The sequence below is a fragment of the Chelonia mydas genome, chromosome 2 (assembly GCF_015237465.2).
Source record: "Chelonia mydas isolate rCheMyd1 chromosome 2, rCheMyd1.pri.v2, whole genome shotgun sequence".
NCBI lineage: Eukaryota > Metazoa > Chordata > Testudines > Cheloniidae > Chelonia > Chelonia mydas.
In genome coordinates, this window is record NC_057850.1 from 233580631 (window position 1) to 233601010 (window position 20380).

Here is a 20380-nt window from a genome sequence, read left to right on the forward strand (position 1 = left end):
TTTTCTGCCACTCCATGTCCAAGGCTGACCCTTATGACAACAGGAACGGGTGATGGAGAGCCACTTACACTGCCTTCACATCACTAGAGATTTCCCCAATGTTAGGGAATATCCTCAGCTTCCCCTTTATGCAGCGTTTAAGGATGTCTTGCAGTGAGGCAGTGCAAAGATTCTGGAACTTTTGTTTTAATTTATAAACATTTTTTCAGGGACCATCACTATTTTATCTGGCTGCCCATCTGTCTGTGAGCCTTTGTTATGTGCTGCCACATGGAGAATTGGAGTTTGGGATCGGCGCTTATCCCTTATGCCATGGGAGGAAGTAGTGCCTAGTGAACACAAGTGACTGACTGAACAATAAAGGGAAATAACATTGGCAAGCTCTGAAGGTGCCTCAAAGCAATGTCTTTAGCTGGAAAAATGCTGGCTCATCACAGGGCAAGTAACGGCAGTGCGGCGGGGGCGGGGGGGGGGGCAGTAAAGAAAGACAATGAGGAGATCCTGAAAGACTCTCCCCTGCCCTTGCCAAAAGTAGTCAGTCATATTACGGAAAGTCCACTCAAGCCAACAAGACTCAGCATAACTTGCAATTGGAGCTGTGTGCAGAGTGGAAATTCCATTTCATGGAGGATTTTGAGATTTCCAGATTTGTTTTCATTCCTATATGGAAGCAAATACCAAAATTTCAAAATTCTCAGTGAAAGCAAATTAAAAAACAATCACTTTGGCTTTGTCAGACTGTTTTGTTACAATATATAATACATAATAAGAATGTTAGAAAGAAAAAAATCATTTTGAAAGGAAAAATCAAAATGTTTCATTCTGAAAATGTCCTACTGGGTTGTTTTGGAACCCTTACCCCTTCCCACCCCCCCTTTTACTGCAAAACAAAATGTTGACAGCATGGACATGATGTCACAAAGTATTTCGATTTCGACAGAACAATGTTTTCCGATCAATAACTGCTTTGTCTGACTTTTTCTGACCAGCTCTACCTGCAAGCTGGTTGTTCCCTCTAACCGAGATGGTACAGGAGCAGGCAGGCAGAGCTGTCTGTTGAGATCCCATCTTGACTCGAAAGCAGGACATTGGTCAGAATAATACATGCTGACTAAACACATGCCTAGGACAAGGGAAACAAATTCTGAGGTGGGGGAAAGTTTTCACCTATACACTTATATTCTGGGAATCAGAAGTTAAGAACAAAAACAACTTCTAAACTAAGTCAATATTGCTTCTTAATCAGGTCACCAGTGCCTTAAGGAAGCATTCTAATTATTAACACAATTATTTTGCTTGAAGCAAAGCCTGATGGTGTCCTATTGTGGAGGAAACACTGATACACAGTTACACACCCTGTTAATAAATTACTTGGGAGACCGTGCCTGGCTGTGCTTTACTAAAGGAAATGGGAATAACTGAACATTGACCTCCTCACCAGTCCACAATTATTAATGCAGAGCATTTAAAATTGCTGCTCATACTTTTAGGAGTTTGGGTTTTGGTTTTTTTAAAATTGTACAGGATATTAAAAATGTCCAGAACTCAAATGCTGTGAAGCCTGGGCTGTGAAGCAGGGGGAAGTAGCAAATGAAGGATTGTAAAAGCTGTTAGCTATTGTATTGATTAAGGAAAGATGACTTGCTGCCCATGACAGCTCCTTTCCTCTTAGTGCAAGTTTATGGTAGCAGTTTATATAACCCCATTTTGAAAGTACTTGCTAGAAAATAATATTATAAACTTGCCAGCTCTGTGGTGGAGAAAACTGGCAAACTTTCTTTATCTTGGTTTTGCAGAATTGTGAGGGATGTCAATAGTGAATCTGTCTTTCTGTCTGTTTTTTTCATCTGGAGCTTGCAAACAGTGTCACACATATGCTGCATTTAAACGGAGTTTGGGGCGTGATTAAGTTAGTTTAGTTTATAACGAGTATTGTCACCATTAGGCATTTGCAGAAGGAAATATTGCTGTTGACTGCATATACATGTGGATGAAAGGAGTTAAATATTTACTGTACAAAGCTCAAAGACCAGATGCTTCTTTACTTCAGAGACTTTTAGGGAACAGAAAGCCAGGAAGTGCTGCAATTCATTATTTTTGTCTTTGGCATGAGATTTGGGTAAGGAATTTACTATGTTTTTAATGAGAAAATTTCTTTTTTATACCTGGCTGTACTGTACTGTCTATTACTGTCGGCTTTTCTGTAGTCAGCACTGTAGTACCACCTGAAAAATAAATTATACATGATATGACACATGAAACAGGACAGTAAGACACAGCAATCATTAGGAAGTTTCTAAATATACATGAAAAATATTACCGAGACGTTTGTCTGGCTAAGCACATACATATGTGAATGTGCATGCATAAATCTCATACAGAATGAGAGAGAGAGAGAGAGAGAGACAGAGAGATCTGGTTTCCTTTTTCAACACGAGAATAATAGAAAATAATAATAACAAACAGCACCTATGTAGAGCTGTATATCGAAGAAACCATTTAGAAACACTAACTAATTAATGCTCACAACGTTCACTGTGATTGTCCTCATTTTATGAATGGTGAAAATCAGGCAGAGAAGTGAAGTAACTTACAGCAAGTCTTCCTTGAAGTAACTTACTGGCAGAGCTGGGGACTAGAATTCAGGACTTCCTAAAACCCCCCTCTGCACTCAAGCATCCGTACTATGCTGCCTCCCAAATCAGGGATAGAAAAGATCTACATTAGGGAACCTAGTCCATCCCCAGCGACTGCAGGATCCTTCCCCAGCATTGTCTTGTAGCTAAGTTGTGAGAAGAGTTCACATCAAAACTCCACAAGGCTCAGCTGGATCTGGGCTAGAATCTGACACAGACTTTGTGCCTGTGGAAGAGATGAGATGGATGAAAAGCTTCTCTTCTATCCCGACATGGACAGCCTGGATCTTGTGTTCAGGCACACAGGATAGAGTGGAGAAACTATTCCGCGTGTTTTCTTCTTGGAGCAGGTAGGCAAGGAATGGGTGGAGCCTTGGTTCCACTCTGCACTCAGTAATTTACTGCTGATGTCATCATATTGATAAAGGAAACAAAAAGTAAAGGAAGAGGAACGCTTGTTTATGAAGCAATAGGCTGCTGATTATCAGCCAAATCTCCCTTCCCTCACCAGTAAGTTTTACACGTTAGAGAAAGGCCTAGGATGAGTTTTAATGAAATTGAATGCCCAAGCTATATTGGTTTTCTGTCTGAGTGAGTGATATAATGGAGGGTCTGATGACGATGCAGGAAGACACACAAATAATTTAGCTATATTTGGGGCCAAAGTGTACCAGGGAAGAATCTGGTCTAGAGTGTAATGACAGTTATATTGTCAGACAAGGTTATTTTGATACTTACATTTGTGTAAATACTATCAAGCAGCTGAATCTGACAGAGTTATACATTTGAGAATGTAAGCATTTCACATGCTAATTGAAAACTAGCAAAAAAAGGGAAGAAGCTGAAAAATCAGCTCTTCACCTGTCCAGTATCCGTAGTGTGGCACACAATTTACACAGCATAAAACATTCCTTTTATACATTTTGAAAAAGCACGTAAATAATTAAATTAGCATCATTACATGTTTGTGTTATGTATATTATCTCCATAAAATACCACGTGTCTGAACAGTGCCTAGCACAATGGGGGCCTGATGCAGGCTGGGGTTTTTAAGTTCGATTGTAATACAAGCAATGAATAATATTAAAGCCTGAAGGCTTTATTGAAAAGCTTTATATAAAAAGGCAGTGTTGTGCAGTGGAAACAGAGCACTGGACTAAGAGCTAGGCGACCTGGTTCTGTTCCCTCCCCAAGTGGCCTGGCACTTAGGGAAGACTGAAGGCTGCATCACTGTGTTGGATGGTTCAGACTGCTCCCTGCAGTGTATTGTAGAGTCGGCCAGGGTGGATGGTTGGGGCCATGGTCTCATATCCTCCTGCCCCCAGAGGCATATGGGTGCAGTTCCTTTCTCGCTGGAGAGCAGGGACTGTGAATGTCATTGAACTGGGAAGCTCTTTGTGTGCTCCTTCCTTCTTCCCCCTACCCCTCAGATGGGGCACCTGTGCCATGCACCATCTGCTCCTAAACTGTGAGCCTTGCAACTAGGGGCCCCAGTTGAATGTCATCACAGAAGGTCCCAGATTTCTTTGAATCAGCTCTGGAGATATATGCATGCAAGAAATCCAAAGGTTTACTGATGCTGAAAGCTTTCTGAACTATTTAGCAGTCAGACGGTATTTCCTTATTTCAGATTCACTGCTTTGGCTATTTTCAAAAGAATAAAAATCAGCTAGGATACTGTGATTTGAAAAGCAGGGACTGGGACTGTGCAGTGTCACTTCTGATCAGAATATCTGTATTTTTTAACTATGAATAAAACCCTCTGTTTGCAACTTGTGTTTACAGGAAATACAGTGAAGGCTCAGAAGGAGCTGGATGCTGAAAGGGCAGGTTTTTTGCATCCACTCTTGACTGCTTCCAGTGCACGCCTTCCCCACCCCCAACTATCTAAGGTTATCCAAAGTGCTCTCAGACACAGAGTGCCAAATTTAAACCATATTTGATATCATGGATATAGGAAGCAATATACATTTAGTAGGCTAACCATGGAAGGGAGTGATAGTGCAATAACTTGTATCAGTTTGTCTGAAAATAAGCCCTGTTGGTGTAGGTGTATATTTCTGCTAACCGAGGGCCCTTTCCAATAGACCAGACACATAATCCTCTGAGATATGTAAGCCACAGAAAAATACCAAAGCTGACTGTGCAGCGCCAACTTATGCAGAGAGAAGGGGGCTCTATGCACAAGAACAAAAAAGAAACATACAACACCCTGGTCTGTGGCCGTATGAGCCCACCGCAGTGCACTGCTTTGGACTCTTTGTCTTCCTATCTCTATGCTGGTGGGGGCATCCTGAAGACGTTAGCAGCCACCCCTTATACGGTTGTGTTGGAGGGACAGTGGAGAAGAGAGAGATCACGGATCTCTCTGTGTGAATGTGTATGTGTTTACTCAATGGCCTCTTGGGAAAGGGCAATGGCTAAGCAGGGAATCCTGCCCCAGATGGCAAGGGCACAAAATAAGTGTGAAAATGGGCCTCTTGAGTCTCAGCAATACCCTCATTTTGAGCTACCCTTGGTATCAGAATAAAACTTTTCCTAAAGGTCTGTCCAGGGTTTTTTTCCTGAGGGAAAGTTAAATAAGGCATTTGATTAAATGCAATTCTTGGTCCAAAAATGCCCTATCTGCCTGCTAGTCACTATTCTTTGCCTCAAAAATTACACAGTGGAGAAAACAATCAAAAGTATTGTCACATATAAAATGCAGATGCCTATGTTGTGACAGTGCAGACAATACAAACTGCATACCAATGTCCATTCATCATGAGTGATTCAATCAAGACAGACATTTAGCTGGTAATTGGTGATCAACATGAACTAAAATGAGGCTGCAATGGAATGAGGATGGTTTCTGCACCTGTCAGTTGGTAGTCATCACCTGTTCCGCTGTGACAGTTTGCCTGGTCATCATCACACTCATCTACAGGATTGCCCTCTGTAGTGGTAGGGACTGATGTCGGTGCTGAAACAAAATCCCGGGGTTACTCAGTTAAAACGTGTCCTGGGGACTTGTCATTGTCTCAGCTGTGCGATTTTGATGAACAAAGTATATTGTACTTCATGTGCTACAGTAGGTGAAAAGAATCCCCTTGGATTTCCTTGCTACGATCTGTTCACTGTCATCCCCCCCCCCCCCCGCCACCGCCGCCCTTTAACCGCCCATTAAGGGTGTTTGATCTGAAGTGCAGGGAGGGAATGGGGGATTTAATCATAGTAACATCCTTCTATTATTTACAATCTGATGAGTGATATGCTCCTACTAATGAAGGGTGACATCCGGCACAGTAGAGGGCAGGGCACGTGGGAGGGGAAGAGAGGAGCTGCTGTATTTGGTACAAGAGCCATGCTTCTGCTGCAGAGCAGGGTGCCTGTGGGCGGACCTGTGAGAGGGAATGTTCTGAAAAGGAGCAGCATGACTGGTGCATGCTCACTTGCTACATACCACATACTTCACTAGTGGCCTAGCTCTGGGCATACCAAGTCCCTTGGGGCCGTGGAATGCAGGCCTGTGCAGAAGTCTGTGTGAAGGGGAAGAAAGAGGCAGAGGGAGCCCTTTTTTCCACAGAGCAGGTATTTACTTCACAGTCAGGAGAGGGACTCCACTGTCCAGCGTGCCCATGCACCACAGCCACAGGCATGCATGATCTCGCGTTAGGGAGGCAGGCCCACGACTCTGCTAGCCAGCCCCTACACATCAGTCAGCAGCATGCACTAGCCTGGGGGACGTCCTTGCACTAAGCTGGGGGACATCCACTATCTCTTTTTCTGAGCAGCAGCTAAATGTGCTGCACCATGAGTTCCCATCCTCTCCAGCAGGATCCTGCCCTGGTTTGATCACAGGATTTACCTCCCGTATCCCTTGTTCCCATTTAGCTCCAGCACCAGCCAGGACACAATTTGACTTTTAGGATTATGCTGATCTGGATTTAGTCCTCCTTTCCTAAACTCTATGCAATAGAGTTTACTTAGCAAATATTAATCCTTGAAATTTTTAAACCAATATTAATCCACCCACTCTTCTGATTACTGTTTTAAGCATCATCCTGGTGTTTGTGTAACTAAACATTAAAAATGGTGGGCAACATATAACCACTCCCTTCGGAGCCTGTGTGGGAGAGGAACTGTCTGATTATAGGCTGGGCAACAGTGACCGAAAAGTATCATTATCGATGCTATTGCTATTGCTTAATTTGAAGGTGTGAAAGTTATTTTTTTAAAGATATTCATAAATATGAGACATTAATGATGTCAGTAGCCGCTGCTGGCCATGATTTGTTTATGGCTGGTGATGATATTCTGGTAGCCGCTGCCTATCCAATAAAGGTCTGACCTTTTGTTATTATGATTAAGAGCTGTGATTTGTGAAAGGTGCCAGAAAACGTATCTAAGACCCAATGTCCACCAAACAAACAGCAATAACAACTCGGAAATCACAAAACCCAGACACCACACACACTGTTTAAGCATAAGATTTAGATTTTATATCAGGAGTGTGTAGCTATGCCAGGTGCAGTTAGCTGGCTCAGTGTAATCAGCAGAGGGAGCTTGATCCAAGCTTTTATCTACTCTGGAATATGGCTATTTTCAGTAACAACTGGTCACTGTACTGAAAGCCCATGCAATAATGTGTGTCTCTCTTGGACTCCTCCCTCCTCTGCATTAGCCCACAGAGCTGGTCAGCCATTCCAGGTGCAGGTTATGCAGTCTCCTTGTATGCCAGAAATTCCAGGATGGATTGAGGTTCCTCTAGCAGCTCCATTCTGGATGAAACATGGTGGATCCACAGGGCCCGCGTGCACTGTAGCTCTAGTTACATACAAGAACAGGGCTCTACATAACTGAAGTAGACAGTTAGGGTTGCCAACTCTGACTGAAGCTATTCCGGGAGATTTTTTTCCCCAGCATGACATAATGTAATTTTCTTAAAATTTAAAAATTGTTTTCAATAGTCACCAGGAGATCAGTGCCGATGCTGGGAGACTGCAGGCCAATCCTGGAGGATTGGCAACCCTATACACAGTACATCTATTCCCTAAGTCAGGTAACTCTCTCTATGAATCCCTTCCTCTAGCCTTTGGTATCAAGTTCAAGCTTCTTATCTTGACCTTGAGGACCTGGTATAATCCCACCTTTGCCTGCATTTCAGCTCTTATTTCATCCTAACCTCTCTGAATGCCCTGGTTGCATGCAAACCTTCCTGCTAATCATTCCCATTGGATCCTTCTCCCACTCATATTTTTGCAACTTCTTCTGTGTCTCTGTTCCTATCACAATTTCTATCCCTTCTCTGGCTAGCCAATTCTCCTGGTCAGGATGGGATAGTGTGGTGGAGCCATGGACCCACCTCTTCACCATTTTTGGAGTGGCTAGTAATTCTAATGGCACTATCCTCACTCACCCTTGTGTTCAGGTGAGCATAAAGACTGTGATTGTGCTCAGCCCTTGAATGAATACATAGAAGGGAGAGTCTTTATGCCTCCCACTTTCCTTCTGAGTAGAGTACTATGTAGTCCTGTGTGTCTGCTTTAGGGTTTGAGTCTGTTCCTACGAACATCGTTAGCAAAACAGCCATTGAGTTCGATGGGAGAATGACTGCACCATAGACAGCAAGGGCCTTTTGGGCAGGTACTGCATCTTCTCTCCTTGATCAAAAGCAAGGGCAATGACCTGCAGGAACTGAGAACTCCCATAGGAATTGAGAATGGCCCCAGAAACAGAGAAGTCCCTCCAACCTCATCACTTTGCAGGCCAAGTGTGAATCACACTTCTTCAACCCGGCTTTCACACATAGCAGCATATAGCTCATCAGCTTTAACAACAACACCTCCCACACTTTCTCCTGGGGAATGGAATAGAGAAGGAACCACATGTCATATACTAGTTGCTTTAATTTATCTTTGGATACCACTGTAATAGGACTAGTGTAAGAACCTCAATAGACTTGAATAGTGATGCTTCATAAATATAAATAAGAATAATGCAGAAGATCAGCAGCTTTATAGTTTGTAACGGCCACCCTTCTGCACTATCATCCATCAGATAAAATGACCAAATGCACATCACTTTTTAGGTATACAGAAATAAAGCCATTGTGATACTTCAGAGCACTGTTGCAGGATTGATTCCTTGACTTTTCTTGGCCTGGCCATCTATCTTCTAGGTGCCTGATACAGAACTGGGGCCTTGATTAGCAAAAAAACCCAAACAAACAAAAAACAACAACAACCACTCAACCAACCTATCAAACCCACCACAGTGGGTAACACGATGTCTACCTTGCAGAAAGTGTCCTCAGCATCTTATTTTGTGTAAATGTGCCTCCCCATTCTTAGAAGCCTTCTCTTCCTGTGTCATGTCATATAACTAACCTCAATTGCAAATCACCTGGGGGTAGGGATGCATCTTTGGTCTCTCTGAAAAGTGCTGCACACCCCTCTTGTGTAATAGTCAAGTAATCCTTAGATTGCTTAAAGGAGCAGAAGACCCTGTGCGGTGAGACCATCACAAGGATTCACAAAAGGAATTGTGGAAAGAATAATATATAACTTAGTGCCGCAGACATACTCAAATGTCCTCAGTGAGGGCATTGACCGGGCCAAGAAACAGCACTGATGGCAGTCACTGATGCAAGAGTCCCACGTGCTACTCCTATGGGAGCAGCTGTGCTCAGCAGTACTCCAAGTCAGAGTGTATCTGTATGAAAATAATTAATACAATGCATTCATCTCTGTCAGAGCAATTACCTTCAGATTCACAGCCCAGTAGTTCCATTCTCAGCCCCAGTCCTCCATGTGTGGCTCTCTCAGGGTAGACACGGATTAATCTGGTTGTTATGGGTTCAAAAGTCCGCAGCTCAGGCGTATCATAGTTGGTGTTGCCTTCAAAAGTCTGCAAGGCATGACAAATGCTGCTTGTTAAAAAAAAAAAATCGCTTTCAACAATTGTCTTTTTTTCTTTAGGTCTCTAGTATTTGAATTGGATGAGAAGTAGGCCAAATCCTACCAATTTAATAAGTGCCTGACATTCCTTTCTTAAATGAGGAAGGAACATGTAGTTAAAGCTTCTCTGAAAAGTGACACATTTCATTTTTCATAAACTCAGTAGCAACCAATCTATCAGGGTCATAACAGGAGCTGAGTGTCTAATGAGACATGTTTTTAAATGACACTGTGATATCTGGGGTTTTACTGGGTGACATTTTCAGCACTTCATGGGGAGAAAATGACTGAGGAAAAGATCCTGTCACTTTTTAAGTAGTTATAATAATAACCCAACTATTCAAGAGAAAACTTCAATCTGATTTCCCCCAGTGACAGAGTCAGAGTTTCATAAGTTATAGTTATTTTAAAAAGGTGTAAATTAAACTCCAGGAGCAGTAGCTGCAAGAGTTCTTCCAATGAAACTGGTCTTGAATAAGAACAAAGAAAACTACCTACTAACAGATCTGCAAAGAGTACCCAACAGAATCTCAGAGGGCAAAGCAGCTTGATGGACATGTATTTGGGACAAAAATCTCATCTCTCAGCAGCATTGTGGATCCCTTAGTTATACAGCAGCTTTCAACTGCTTGTGACTCCTGCTGATGTCAGTGAAATGGAAGTTCTATATGTAGAACAAGTTATTACTATTTATTATTTGTATTTCATCAATACCTAGAGGCACCAATTGAGATCAAGGCCCCATTGTGCTAGGTGCTATACACACACAGCACATACACAGTAAACGACAGTTCCTGACATGAAGAACTTACATTCCAAATATAGAGAATAAAGGGTAGGAAAAAGGAAATATCATTATTTCCATTTTACAGGTGGGGAACATAGTATTAAGTGCCCAGAATCATACATAAGACCTGTGGCGTTGCCAGAAATGGAACTCAGATCTCCTCAATTCCAGCATTACTCATAAAATAATTTCACTGAAGTACAGGCTAGACAAAAGAACAGAGCAATAAATTGTATGTAAAGCAGCTGAGAGTTTATTGTATAAGAACTGGCTGAATCGCAATGCTAATCAAAATCTCCTTTGAACTGGAATCCAAATTTGAGATTACAGTGACATTTAAGGGAACTTCCAGCTCTTAGTCCTTCAGGATGAAGCTTCATTTTTGCATTGATAAGAAAAGCAGCTGCCAGATACCCATCTTATTTGGATGAGACCACAACTCAACACACAGCACTTTCCTGCTAGTGATCCAAAGGCAGACAAAGCAGAGGCAGCAGGAAAAGCTGATTTTGTATTTCAAAGCAGGGATAGGCCACAGGAAAAACTGATTATTGATTTTTTTTCACTGTAATTCTAAAAATTCCACTTATTTTTGGTTTAAGTTTCTATATAGTAAACCAGCGGCTCCCAACCCTTTTTGGCAACTGTACAAGTTTACTTGACTGAGACTTTGGCTGTACCAGCTAGTGCCCTGCTGCTTCCTATTCAATTGTGCATGGTCTAACCCACAATTAATCTTGGGGCTGTTTGGAGTGTCTCAGAGCCTGGCTTTTGGAGCACACCAAGCCTTATTGTGGAGTGAACTAGGCACAGTTAAATGGGTGGTGTACATATGCATATGCAAGGCCTTGCAATAAATTATTATTCTAGAGGACATGCCTCTGCTCCCTTTGAAATCAATCAGAGCAAAATCTGCCCCTAAAGTGTGGAGTTGAGTCTTAAGTATTAATCACAAAAAAACCCCAAAACCAATAGTACCAATAATGGTAAATATACCAGTACCTGGAATTACTGATATTAAGAGCTGCTTATAATAATGACATGACTATCCTCACTCCCTATAGAAGACTGGGTTTCTGGGATTTCTTTCAAAGAGCACTAGGTCGGCTAGTGTTCTGAGAGAACTCAGAAGATTTTGGTCAGGAATGGGTATTCAGAAGGTACTGCGATTTGTATCTAATTAATTTACAATTATTAAGGCTTTCTTTTTATATTTGTATATTAATACAGCTCAAAAGGTCAGAGTAGCTACCTACTGTATGAGAAAGAATATGACAAGCCATTTTATGTGTAAAAGTAGGCAGACATATGTTATCTAAGGAATCCTGACTTCTCTTTTAATAATAATCTTAATAGCAACATATTATAATGACAACTGTGTTATAAAAGACATCAGTACTCAGCACTGATATCTAGGCATTAGAATTTAAGAGGCATCTAGAATTATATTGAATCATAATTATATTGAATCATTGTCTTTTGTAGTATAGACCTGCCTGTGATTCAGTTTTGATTGTTCATTTCCAACACACACCAATCTTCTTTGCAGGGGCAGAGGAAGGTGCATACAGCAAAACGTGATTGTGAGTTGTGTCTTTCATACAGGCTGTACCATAAAATGCTTTATTTGGTTACAAAGATAAATAATAACTCAGTAAAAGGGAAGCTAATAAGTGTTGGAAAGAGAGAAAATATATAATTCTTAATGACATTTTAAAACAAAGTCAGCCTGGCAGATGGATTAAGGAAGATTGTTCCAGATGGCAGGGGATGCAAAGGAGAAGATTCTTGCAGCATCAGTGGCCAGAAAGCATGGAAGGAGAGTGAGAATGTCAGTAGTAGATGACTAGAAGGAGTCAGGAGGGAGAATGGAAAAAGAGAGACAAGCTTCATGATGTAGGTAGGAGCAAGTCCACGGGGGTTACATAGAAGGAGAGCAAACATAAATTGAATCCTAAAATGAGTAGGGAGCCAATGAAGTTGCCTATGGATTGAAGTGATATATATTTCTTTGTACATTTGAGGTGGGTGGAGACATGCTGGAATCTGGAAGAGCTGGAAATTGAGGAGACCATGGAGAAGAGAATTATAATAGTCCAAGTGAAATGAGATGAAGGCATGGATGGGGAGATAGAGTAAAAGAGGTGGTAGACACAGGACAGTGTTTTATTCCCGTGATATATATTGCTGATCCGCTTAGCTTTTCAGAGTTCTTTCTTTACTTGTATAACATGCAATTGTTTGTTTTTCAAAGTCAAGATTTTACCCAAGTGAAAATGATGTATTTTCAAACAAACAGGGATGTTTCCAATCCACTTTCATGTTGGGACTCAATATAGCTAGCATTCTGTATAGTCCAGCTTTATTAACATTTAAAAATAATACATTCCTGTATTAACATTTTAAATCCATCAGTTTCCCAAATCCTAGGATTTATCAGATTCCCCTTTAATAAAACTTTTTCTAAGGAAGAAAATGTTTTGAATTTTTGGGGTGGATTATACTGTTATGAAACACAACATTTTTTAAAAAGCCATTAATCTTGGGAGTTAATTTCTGATAGCAATGAAAGCTCTGGATAGACTTAAATGGGTTAGCTAGCATTCTTTTTTTGTCAACATTGTTAGCTTTTGACAACGATGGCAAGTAGTTGGATTAGAAAACAGAAGGCCATGTAACATACGGTGTACCACTTAAAAGCATATGGCAACATTTTTCTTCTCATTGAGCCAGAGTGTGGAAGTACATGTCAAAACAACATCCATTTTAACAGAGAAATGGTTAGATCTCAGTATTGATTTAAACCCTCTTCACACTTTATGGTGAAATCACAACTCATAGTAACGAGAAAGAGTAGTCAACTTCAAAGGATGATCCCATTTTGTGTTTATCCCCAAAACAAATTAGGAAGAAAGATAATCAACTAAGAAGGACTCAGGACTGAGAAGGACTTTTCTGTGGAGTTGCAACAGGAAAGAATGAAGCCCACTAATTACAAAATGTGCTAAGAAAAGCTAGTCATGTGTCCACTTAGCCCAGGGGTCTCAAACTCAAATGACCATGAGGGCCACATGAGGACTAGTACATTGGTCTGAGGGCTGCACCACTGACCACCCCCTCCCCAGCTGCTCCGGCCCCGCCCCCACTCTACCCCTTCCGTGAGGCCCCGCCCCTGCCCTGCCTCTTCCCACCCCTTCCCTGCCCCCATTCCAACCCCTTCCCTGAAATCCCTACCCCAACTCCGCCCCCTCCCTGCCCCCAGGGGGTGCAGGACGGGTTCAGGGTACGGCAGGGGGCTCAGGGCAGGGGGTTGGGGTGCAGGAGGGGTGCGACAGGGGGCTTAGGGCAGGGGGTCAGGATGCAGGAGGGGTGTGGGTGCAACAGGGGGCTCAGGGCAGGGGGTCGGGGTGTAGGAGGGTTGTGAGGTGCGGCAGGGGTCTCAGGGCAGGGGGTTAGGATACAGGAGGGGTGTGGAGGGCAGCAGGGGGCTCAGGGCAGGGGGTTAGGATACAGGAGGGGTGTGGAGGGCAGCAGGGGGCTCAGGGCAGGGGGTTCGGCTGCAGGAGAGGTTCGGGGGGCGGGTCCAGCCCAGCGCACACCGGGGGCAGGGCAGGCATGGCCTTTATACCTGAACTCCAGAATAACAGAACTGGGATAAAGAGCAGCTAAGCAGGTGTGTGGAGTTTTTTGCTGCATTTGTCATTGCTCTTCCTCTCTTTATTCCCTTATTGTAGGTACAATTCATGGTTCCTTGTCATTACCATGCCAGTAGCAAAGCATTATGCCCTGTTTCAGAGTAGCAGCTGTGTTAGTCTGTATCCGCAAAAAGAACAGGAGAACTTGTGGCACCTTAGAGACTCTTACTCTACCTTTTCATGTTCTCTATATGTGTGTATATATATATCTTCTTACTATATGTTCCATTCTATGCATCCGATGAAGTGGGCTGTAGCCCACGAAAGCTTATACTCAAATAAATTTGTTGGTCTCTAAGGTGCCACAAGTACTCCTGTTCATTATGCCCTGCGCAGTGAATGGTGATATCTCTTAAGTAATAGAGTAGGAGACACAGGCAGATTATGGAGGTGACAGTTGTGCTTTTAGGCAAAAATATCTAAATGTACATTCTGGGCAAAGATACCAAAAAGGCACATGAGACTAAATGGACAGGATTTTCGCTAGATATTTTTAAAACATTCCAGAGTGTGCATCCAGGACTGGACCTAGGCAAATACACTATTTGGGGCCTGCTCTTGGTTGTTGATCTCTTTTTTTCCTCCTACCAGCTCAGTCACACAACAATCCACTTGGTCCTCTGTCTATGTCATTTCCTCCTCTGTAAAGTTTTTGCTATTTCTGCTCAGCCATGTGTGACAATTGCCTTTCCCAGACAGGGTCCCAAATCCTGCACTAGTAATAATATAATAGTACTGTGCATTGAAGACGGGGTCCATATCTTATTAAAATCATTCGGGAGTTTTCATTGATTTCAATGGGCATTGCATCAGGCCTTACAGAGCACCTCTATCCCAGTGCACTTTACATACAATTCAGAAATCCTCAGATCAGCCCTTTGAGGTAAATAGCATTGTCCCCGTTTTACAGCTAGGGAAAATGAAGCACAGACCGATTTAGTGATATGCCTAAATTCACATAAAGCCAGTAGCCCGGCTAAGAATAGAACCCTCCAGCATTTCTTTTCAGCATTTGTCACCACAGCGTTGCAAAGGATTCCGAGGCATACCTCAGACTCACAGCGTGCCTGCTGCACATGACTGAACAGAAACAGGGATCACGCTCATTTGCGGGGGATGATAAATAAGCAAAAGCTCCATAGCAGTGAGGAGCAATTTGGGATTGGCTTGTTGGAGCCTGACCACAGTCACAGTACTGTTTTAGTAACATTCCTTTAGATTTGCTGCTGAAGAAGTCTCCCTATTTAGCCTAGACCTAGGGTCACCTCAACACAACCCTTTTCCAAAGATCAGAGCTAAGCAAGTGTTTTGTAAAAGAGAATTCACAATGTAGTGATTTCTCCCTCACCTTTATCTTCTTCTTACTGGCATCCATGATCATTTTCCAATCGGATCCATTATTGCTGTAGCCAATCTTGAATTTTTTCATGAACACTTTGTTTTCTCGGAGCTTGCCTCCCTGAACAATTATGCCCCGCACTATTTTCTCTTCACCGAGGTCGACTTGAAGCCATTCCTTCGTATACAAGTGAGTAGTTGGTGGCAGTGCCCAGCCTGAACGACTTGTTATAAGACGAGCATTTTCTGGGATCCAGTTTCGATCAACTTGACTAGATGCTGTAATCTGAGAGTCGGTAATGAGTCCAGACACCATACCCAACATCCCAGAGCAAGGATAATCTACAGAAAAAACAGGCCACGTTTAACAGTTAATCTATGCAAATCTGATACAGCCATAAAACCAAAGTAGAAAAGGACATGCCACAGCCAGTTCAAAGAATATAAAAAATAACTTGACCCTTTCCTCCAAACTCAAATCTCATTTTGGTTGAGTCTTTAATTTAATTTATTTTTTGTTTGCTTAATTTTGTACTTCCTGGTTTCAGAAGGTAGTGGAAGTACCAAAATACCACAAGTATTTCTGGTCTGATGGGAACCAGGAAGTATCAGAAAACTCATTGTCAACTCTATTCTTGGTTTCAGAGTAGCAGCCGTGTTAGTCTGTATTCGCAAAAAGAAAAGGAGGACTTGTGGCACCTTAGAGACTAACAAATTTATCTGAGCATAAGCTTTCGTGAGCTACAGCTCACTTCATCAGATGCATTCAGTGGAAAATACAGTGGGGAGATTTATATACATAGAGAACATGAAACAATGGGTGTTACCATACACACTGTAACGAGAGTGATCACTTAAGTTGAGCTATTATCAGCAGGAGAGCGGGGGGGGGGAACCTTTTGTAATGATAATCAAGGTGGGCCAGTTCCAGCAGCTGACAAGAACATCTGAGGAACAGTGGTGGGTGGAGGGGGGGAATAAACATGGGGAAATAGTTTTACTTTGTGTAATGACCCATCCACTCCCAGTCTCTATTCAAGCCTAAGTTAATTGCATCCAGTTTGCAAATTAATTCCAATTCAGCAGTCCCTCGTTGGAGTCTGTTTTTGAAGTCTTTTTGTTATAATATTGCGACTTTTAGGTCTGTATTCGAGTGACCAGAGAGATCGAAGTTTTCTCCGACTGGTTTACGAATGTTATAATTCTTGACATCTGATTGGGAACTTTATGGGTAAATGGGAATTTTATTAATATAAAAAAAAATGGAAGTAACTTTTTAAATTCAAAAATTAAACTTTTTTATTCAAAAATTGTTATTTTGGTTTTGTTTTTCAAAGACAGCATTTTGCTGGTAATGAGAGCCAGATGGTGCCATTACAAAAGTGCTTACACAGATTATCTGGGGAGATCTCTGTGCCACAAAAGGGCAACAGCACTCCAACCAGACTAATGTTCTTTCACAAATGGGAATCTGGCCTTATACATCTAGTTGTTGGAATGGTTTGTAGATCTGTGCGTTCACATCTTGTCTAATTTTCAACTTGGGTATCCACTATATACTATAAAGAGAACATGCAAATCCTAGTGCCCAAATAAGCACTTAGGCATTTATGCACCTCATATAAATGCTGATTTGAGTTTCAAGTGCAAATCTAGACACCCTGTTTAGATACTCATATTAACATTGGGCGGTATTCAGTAAATACCTAGCTTTATATTCAGTGACCAGACAAAGGTTTTTTGTTCATCCCATGTTACATTGTCCTGGCTTTGAAATACAAAATGAACTCCTTAATAAATCTATAATAAAACCCTTGGGCTAACTGGGAATATCTTGGAGACTATGAGGTGCGGAAAGGAGGGCCAGGTGAGGGACTGTCAAAAGAGTAACGCATGACATAGTAAAATAATTAAAAGAAAACTGTACCCCAGTTTTCTCACCCCTTAAATCTGTAGTCTCTAAAGATGATGCCAAAGTAACGTTTGTATTTTTCCAGGGGTTTTGCTTCTATGGTTTTTATATTTGCTAATTCCACCTACTTTATGCCAAACTATACCCCTGTTTAGGGCTCTGCCCATGCAAATGTGGAAGACATGTGGACCTAGGGTTGCCAACTTTCTACTTGCACAAAACTGAACACCCTTGCCCTGTCTCCTGCCTCGCCCCTCCTCCAAGGTCCCTGCCATGTCCCTTCTCTGAGGCCCTGCCCCTGCTCACTCCATCCCTCCCCCTCTATCGCTTGCTCTCCCCATCCTCACTCACTCATTTTCACCGGGCTGCCTCAGGGGGTTGGGGTGTGGGAGGGGGTGAGGGCTCCAGCTGGGGCCAGAAATGAGGACTTCAGGGTGCGGGAGGGGGCTCTGGGCTGAGGCAGTGGGTTGGGATGCAAGAGGGGGTGAGCGCTCTAGCTGGGGGTGCGGGTTCTGGGGTGAGGCCAGGGATGAGGAGTTTGGGGTGCAGGAGGGGGCTAGGGCTGGGGGGGTGGAGCCAAGGGGTTCGGAGTATGGGGGGGAGGGGCTCTGGGCTGAGGCAGGGAGTTGGGGTGCGGGAGGGGTACGGGCTCTGGGCTGGGGGTGTGGGTTCTGTGATGGGGCCAGAAATGAGGGGTTCAGAGTGTGGGAGGGGGCTCCAGGCTTGGGTTGAAGGGTTCAGAGGGTGGGAGGGGGATCAGGGCTGGGGCAGGAGGCTGGGAAGCAGGAGGAGGTCAGGGGTGCAGGCTCCAGGCAGCGCTTACCTCAAGCAGTGGCATGTCCCCCCCTCGCTCCTACGCAGAGGCATGGTCAGGCAGCTCTGGACGCTGCCGTGTCCTCAGGTGCTGCCCCCACAGCTCCCATTGGCCGTGGAGCTGGTGCTCGGAGCGGAGGCAGCATGTGGAGCTCCTTGGCTTCCCCAACACCTAGAAGGTGGAGGGGGGGCATGCCACTGCTTCCAGGAGCCATGTGGAGCCAGCCAGGCGGAGAACCTACCTTAGCCTTGCTGTACCGCCGACCGGACTTTTAAAGGCCACTGCCAGGGTCCCTTTTCGACCAGACATTCTGGTAAAAAACCAGACACCTGGCAACTTTATGAGAATAGTCTTTTTTTAGAGAACAGAATCATTAAAAAGAAAAAGAAAAAAGTGCCAAATGTAAATACAACAAATGTCAGGTTTTCAAAATCTTCCGGACACCTACCTGTTATCTTACAGCCATAAACTTCAAATCTCAGCGATATCCCATTTTCCCAGCTTGCAGGTCTGATCCGAACAAATCGTGCTAACACTGGCTTGGGAAAAATCCTATAAATAACATCAGTGGGGTTGACATTCCCTTGAAATACCTTTAGGAAGAAAGGAAAGGCACCATTTTTAAAAAATAATATATTTTCTTTTAAATGTAGTTTATAATTCTGTGTTTTACACATACCAACAATCCAAAGTTGAAACAGTTTTTTGCATGGAGGAATATGTCATTATACACAAAGCATCATTTCTGCAAGCAACTAAGCCTGAAAGATGCCTCTATATAACATACCAGCGCTTAACAGTTTCTCTGCTGTACTGTGGCTTTGGGAAGAAAATTAAAGAAGACACAATATACATGACAATATTGAATGCAATTGTTAATCCATTATAGTTAGACTGGGATAAATTGGATAGGTCCTGAACCTCATGCTCAGATGAACTGTGCTCAGTGCAGAACATAAGGTGTGGGTAAAGGTAGCTATATGCTGCCTAGATACTCCTGTGAGGACCTGTTTAACCCCTTTCCCCCCACCTCCATCAAGCAAGACAGGACAGCTTCAGGGACCATTAGGTGAGCTGAGGATCACTAGAGTGTAGCAATGGTCTGGCAATGCCTCTTTTCTCCTGGCACGTCCCTCATGCCAGGAGTCTGTGGGGAGGGCATGATGAAGAGCCAGCTACACTGGGTCTGTGCTATCCAAGGATTGTGCTATGCTGGAAAAAACCTCAGCTGCCTGGTTAGGGCAGCTTTATGGCTTCTAAGCTTCACTGAGCTGGTGCAAAGAGGTGTCGTATGAGCCAAGGTCTTTGTTTACATGTGACTCAGAATCAAAGATCTGGACTGAATTCAGTGAGGAATGATCTGCATTTTAGGTTGTGTAAAAGTTCCTTTACTGAATCAGGATAAAATGTGCATTCCTTTGCTTGTACTTGGACTCTGAGTTTTGCAGGGAATAATACCGCTTATTTTGACCTTCTGTTATGTAAAATCCTTTTTAACAAATACCAAAGTTTTTTTGTCTTGTATAGTGAGGTTTAATCCTTATAGCTGATTGTTTTCAACCTTCGATTGTTTTCAGTCTTCTAGGATCCTGTCTTTGTCCCTTTAGGTCAATGGTCAAACAATAAGTCCCACAAATAAATATTGTATTGGTCTCTGCTTTCTTGTTGGTAAGCATGCTCCTCTGTAATAGGGCCAAAACTTCTAAAAGTCATAGTCCAAAGACAATGACTCAGTTTCCTGCTTCTTCCTCAAATAGTGTGAAGACAAAATTTCCTGTTTTTTTTAAACATATGTAGGCTTAAGAACTTCTCCTTTTATGGGAGATTTGACAGTTTCTTACACATAATTCCAATTTTCCTGTTTGTCATGTTCAGTTGCTGCATTGACTTGGTGGGTTAGCTGTGTGCAGCCATCAGCTCATCCCTTTAAGTTATTCATTAAAGAATTTAATGTATTGGATTTGTTATCTAGGGAGAGCCTCTAGATCAGGGGTTCTCAAACTTGGTTTGCAGCTTGTTCAGGGTAAGCCCCTAGCGGGCCACGAGATGCTTTGTTTACCTGAGCGTCTGCAGGTATGGCTGCTTGCAGCTCCCAGTGGCCGGGAACAGCGAACCGCGGCCACTGGGAGCTGCGAGCAGCCATACCTGCAGACGCTCAGGTAAACGAAGCATCTCGTGGCCCACTAGGGGCTTACCCTGAACAAGCCGCGAACCAAGTTTCGGAACCCCTGCTCTACATTGATGTCCAGCTTCTGATCCA

General features: G+C 43.0%; 1 protein-coding gene across 1 annotated transcript in view; it reads right to left on the reverse strand.

The window, feature by feature from the left end:
• NRP1 (neuropilin 1) overlaps positions 1–20380 on the reverse strand; it is a 133008-nt gene that overhangs the window by 19625 nt on the left and 93003 nt on the right. The window contains 5 exon segments of the mRNA XM_037890966.2: positions 2166–2225; positions 5494–5598; positions 9380–9524; positions 15405–15736; positions 18569–18713. Of these exon segments, the coding sequence (XP_037746894.1) occupies positions 2166–2225; positions 5494–5598; positions 9380–9524; positions 15405–15736; positions 18569–18713 (787 nt within the window).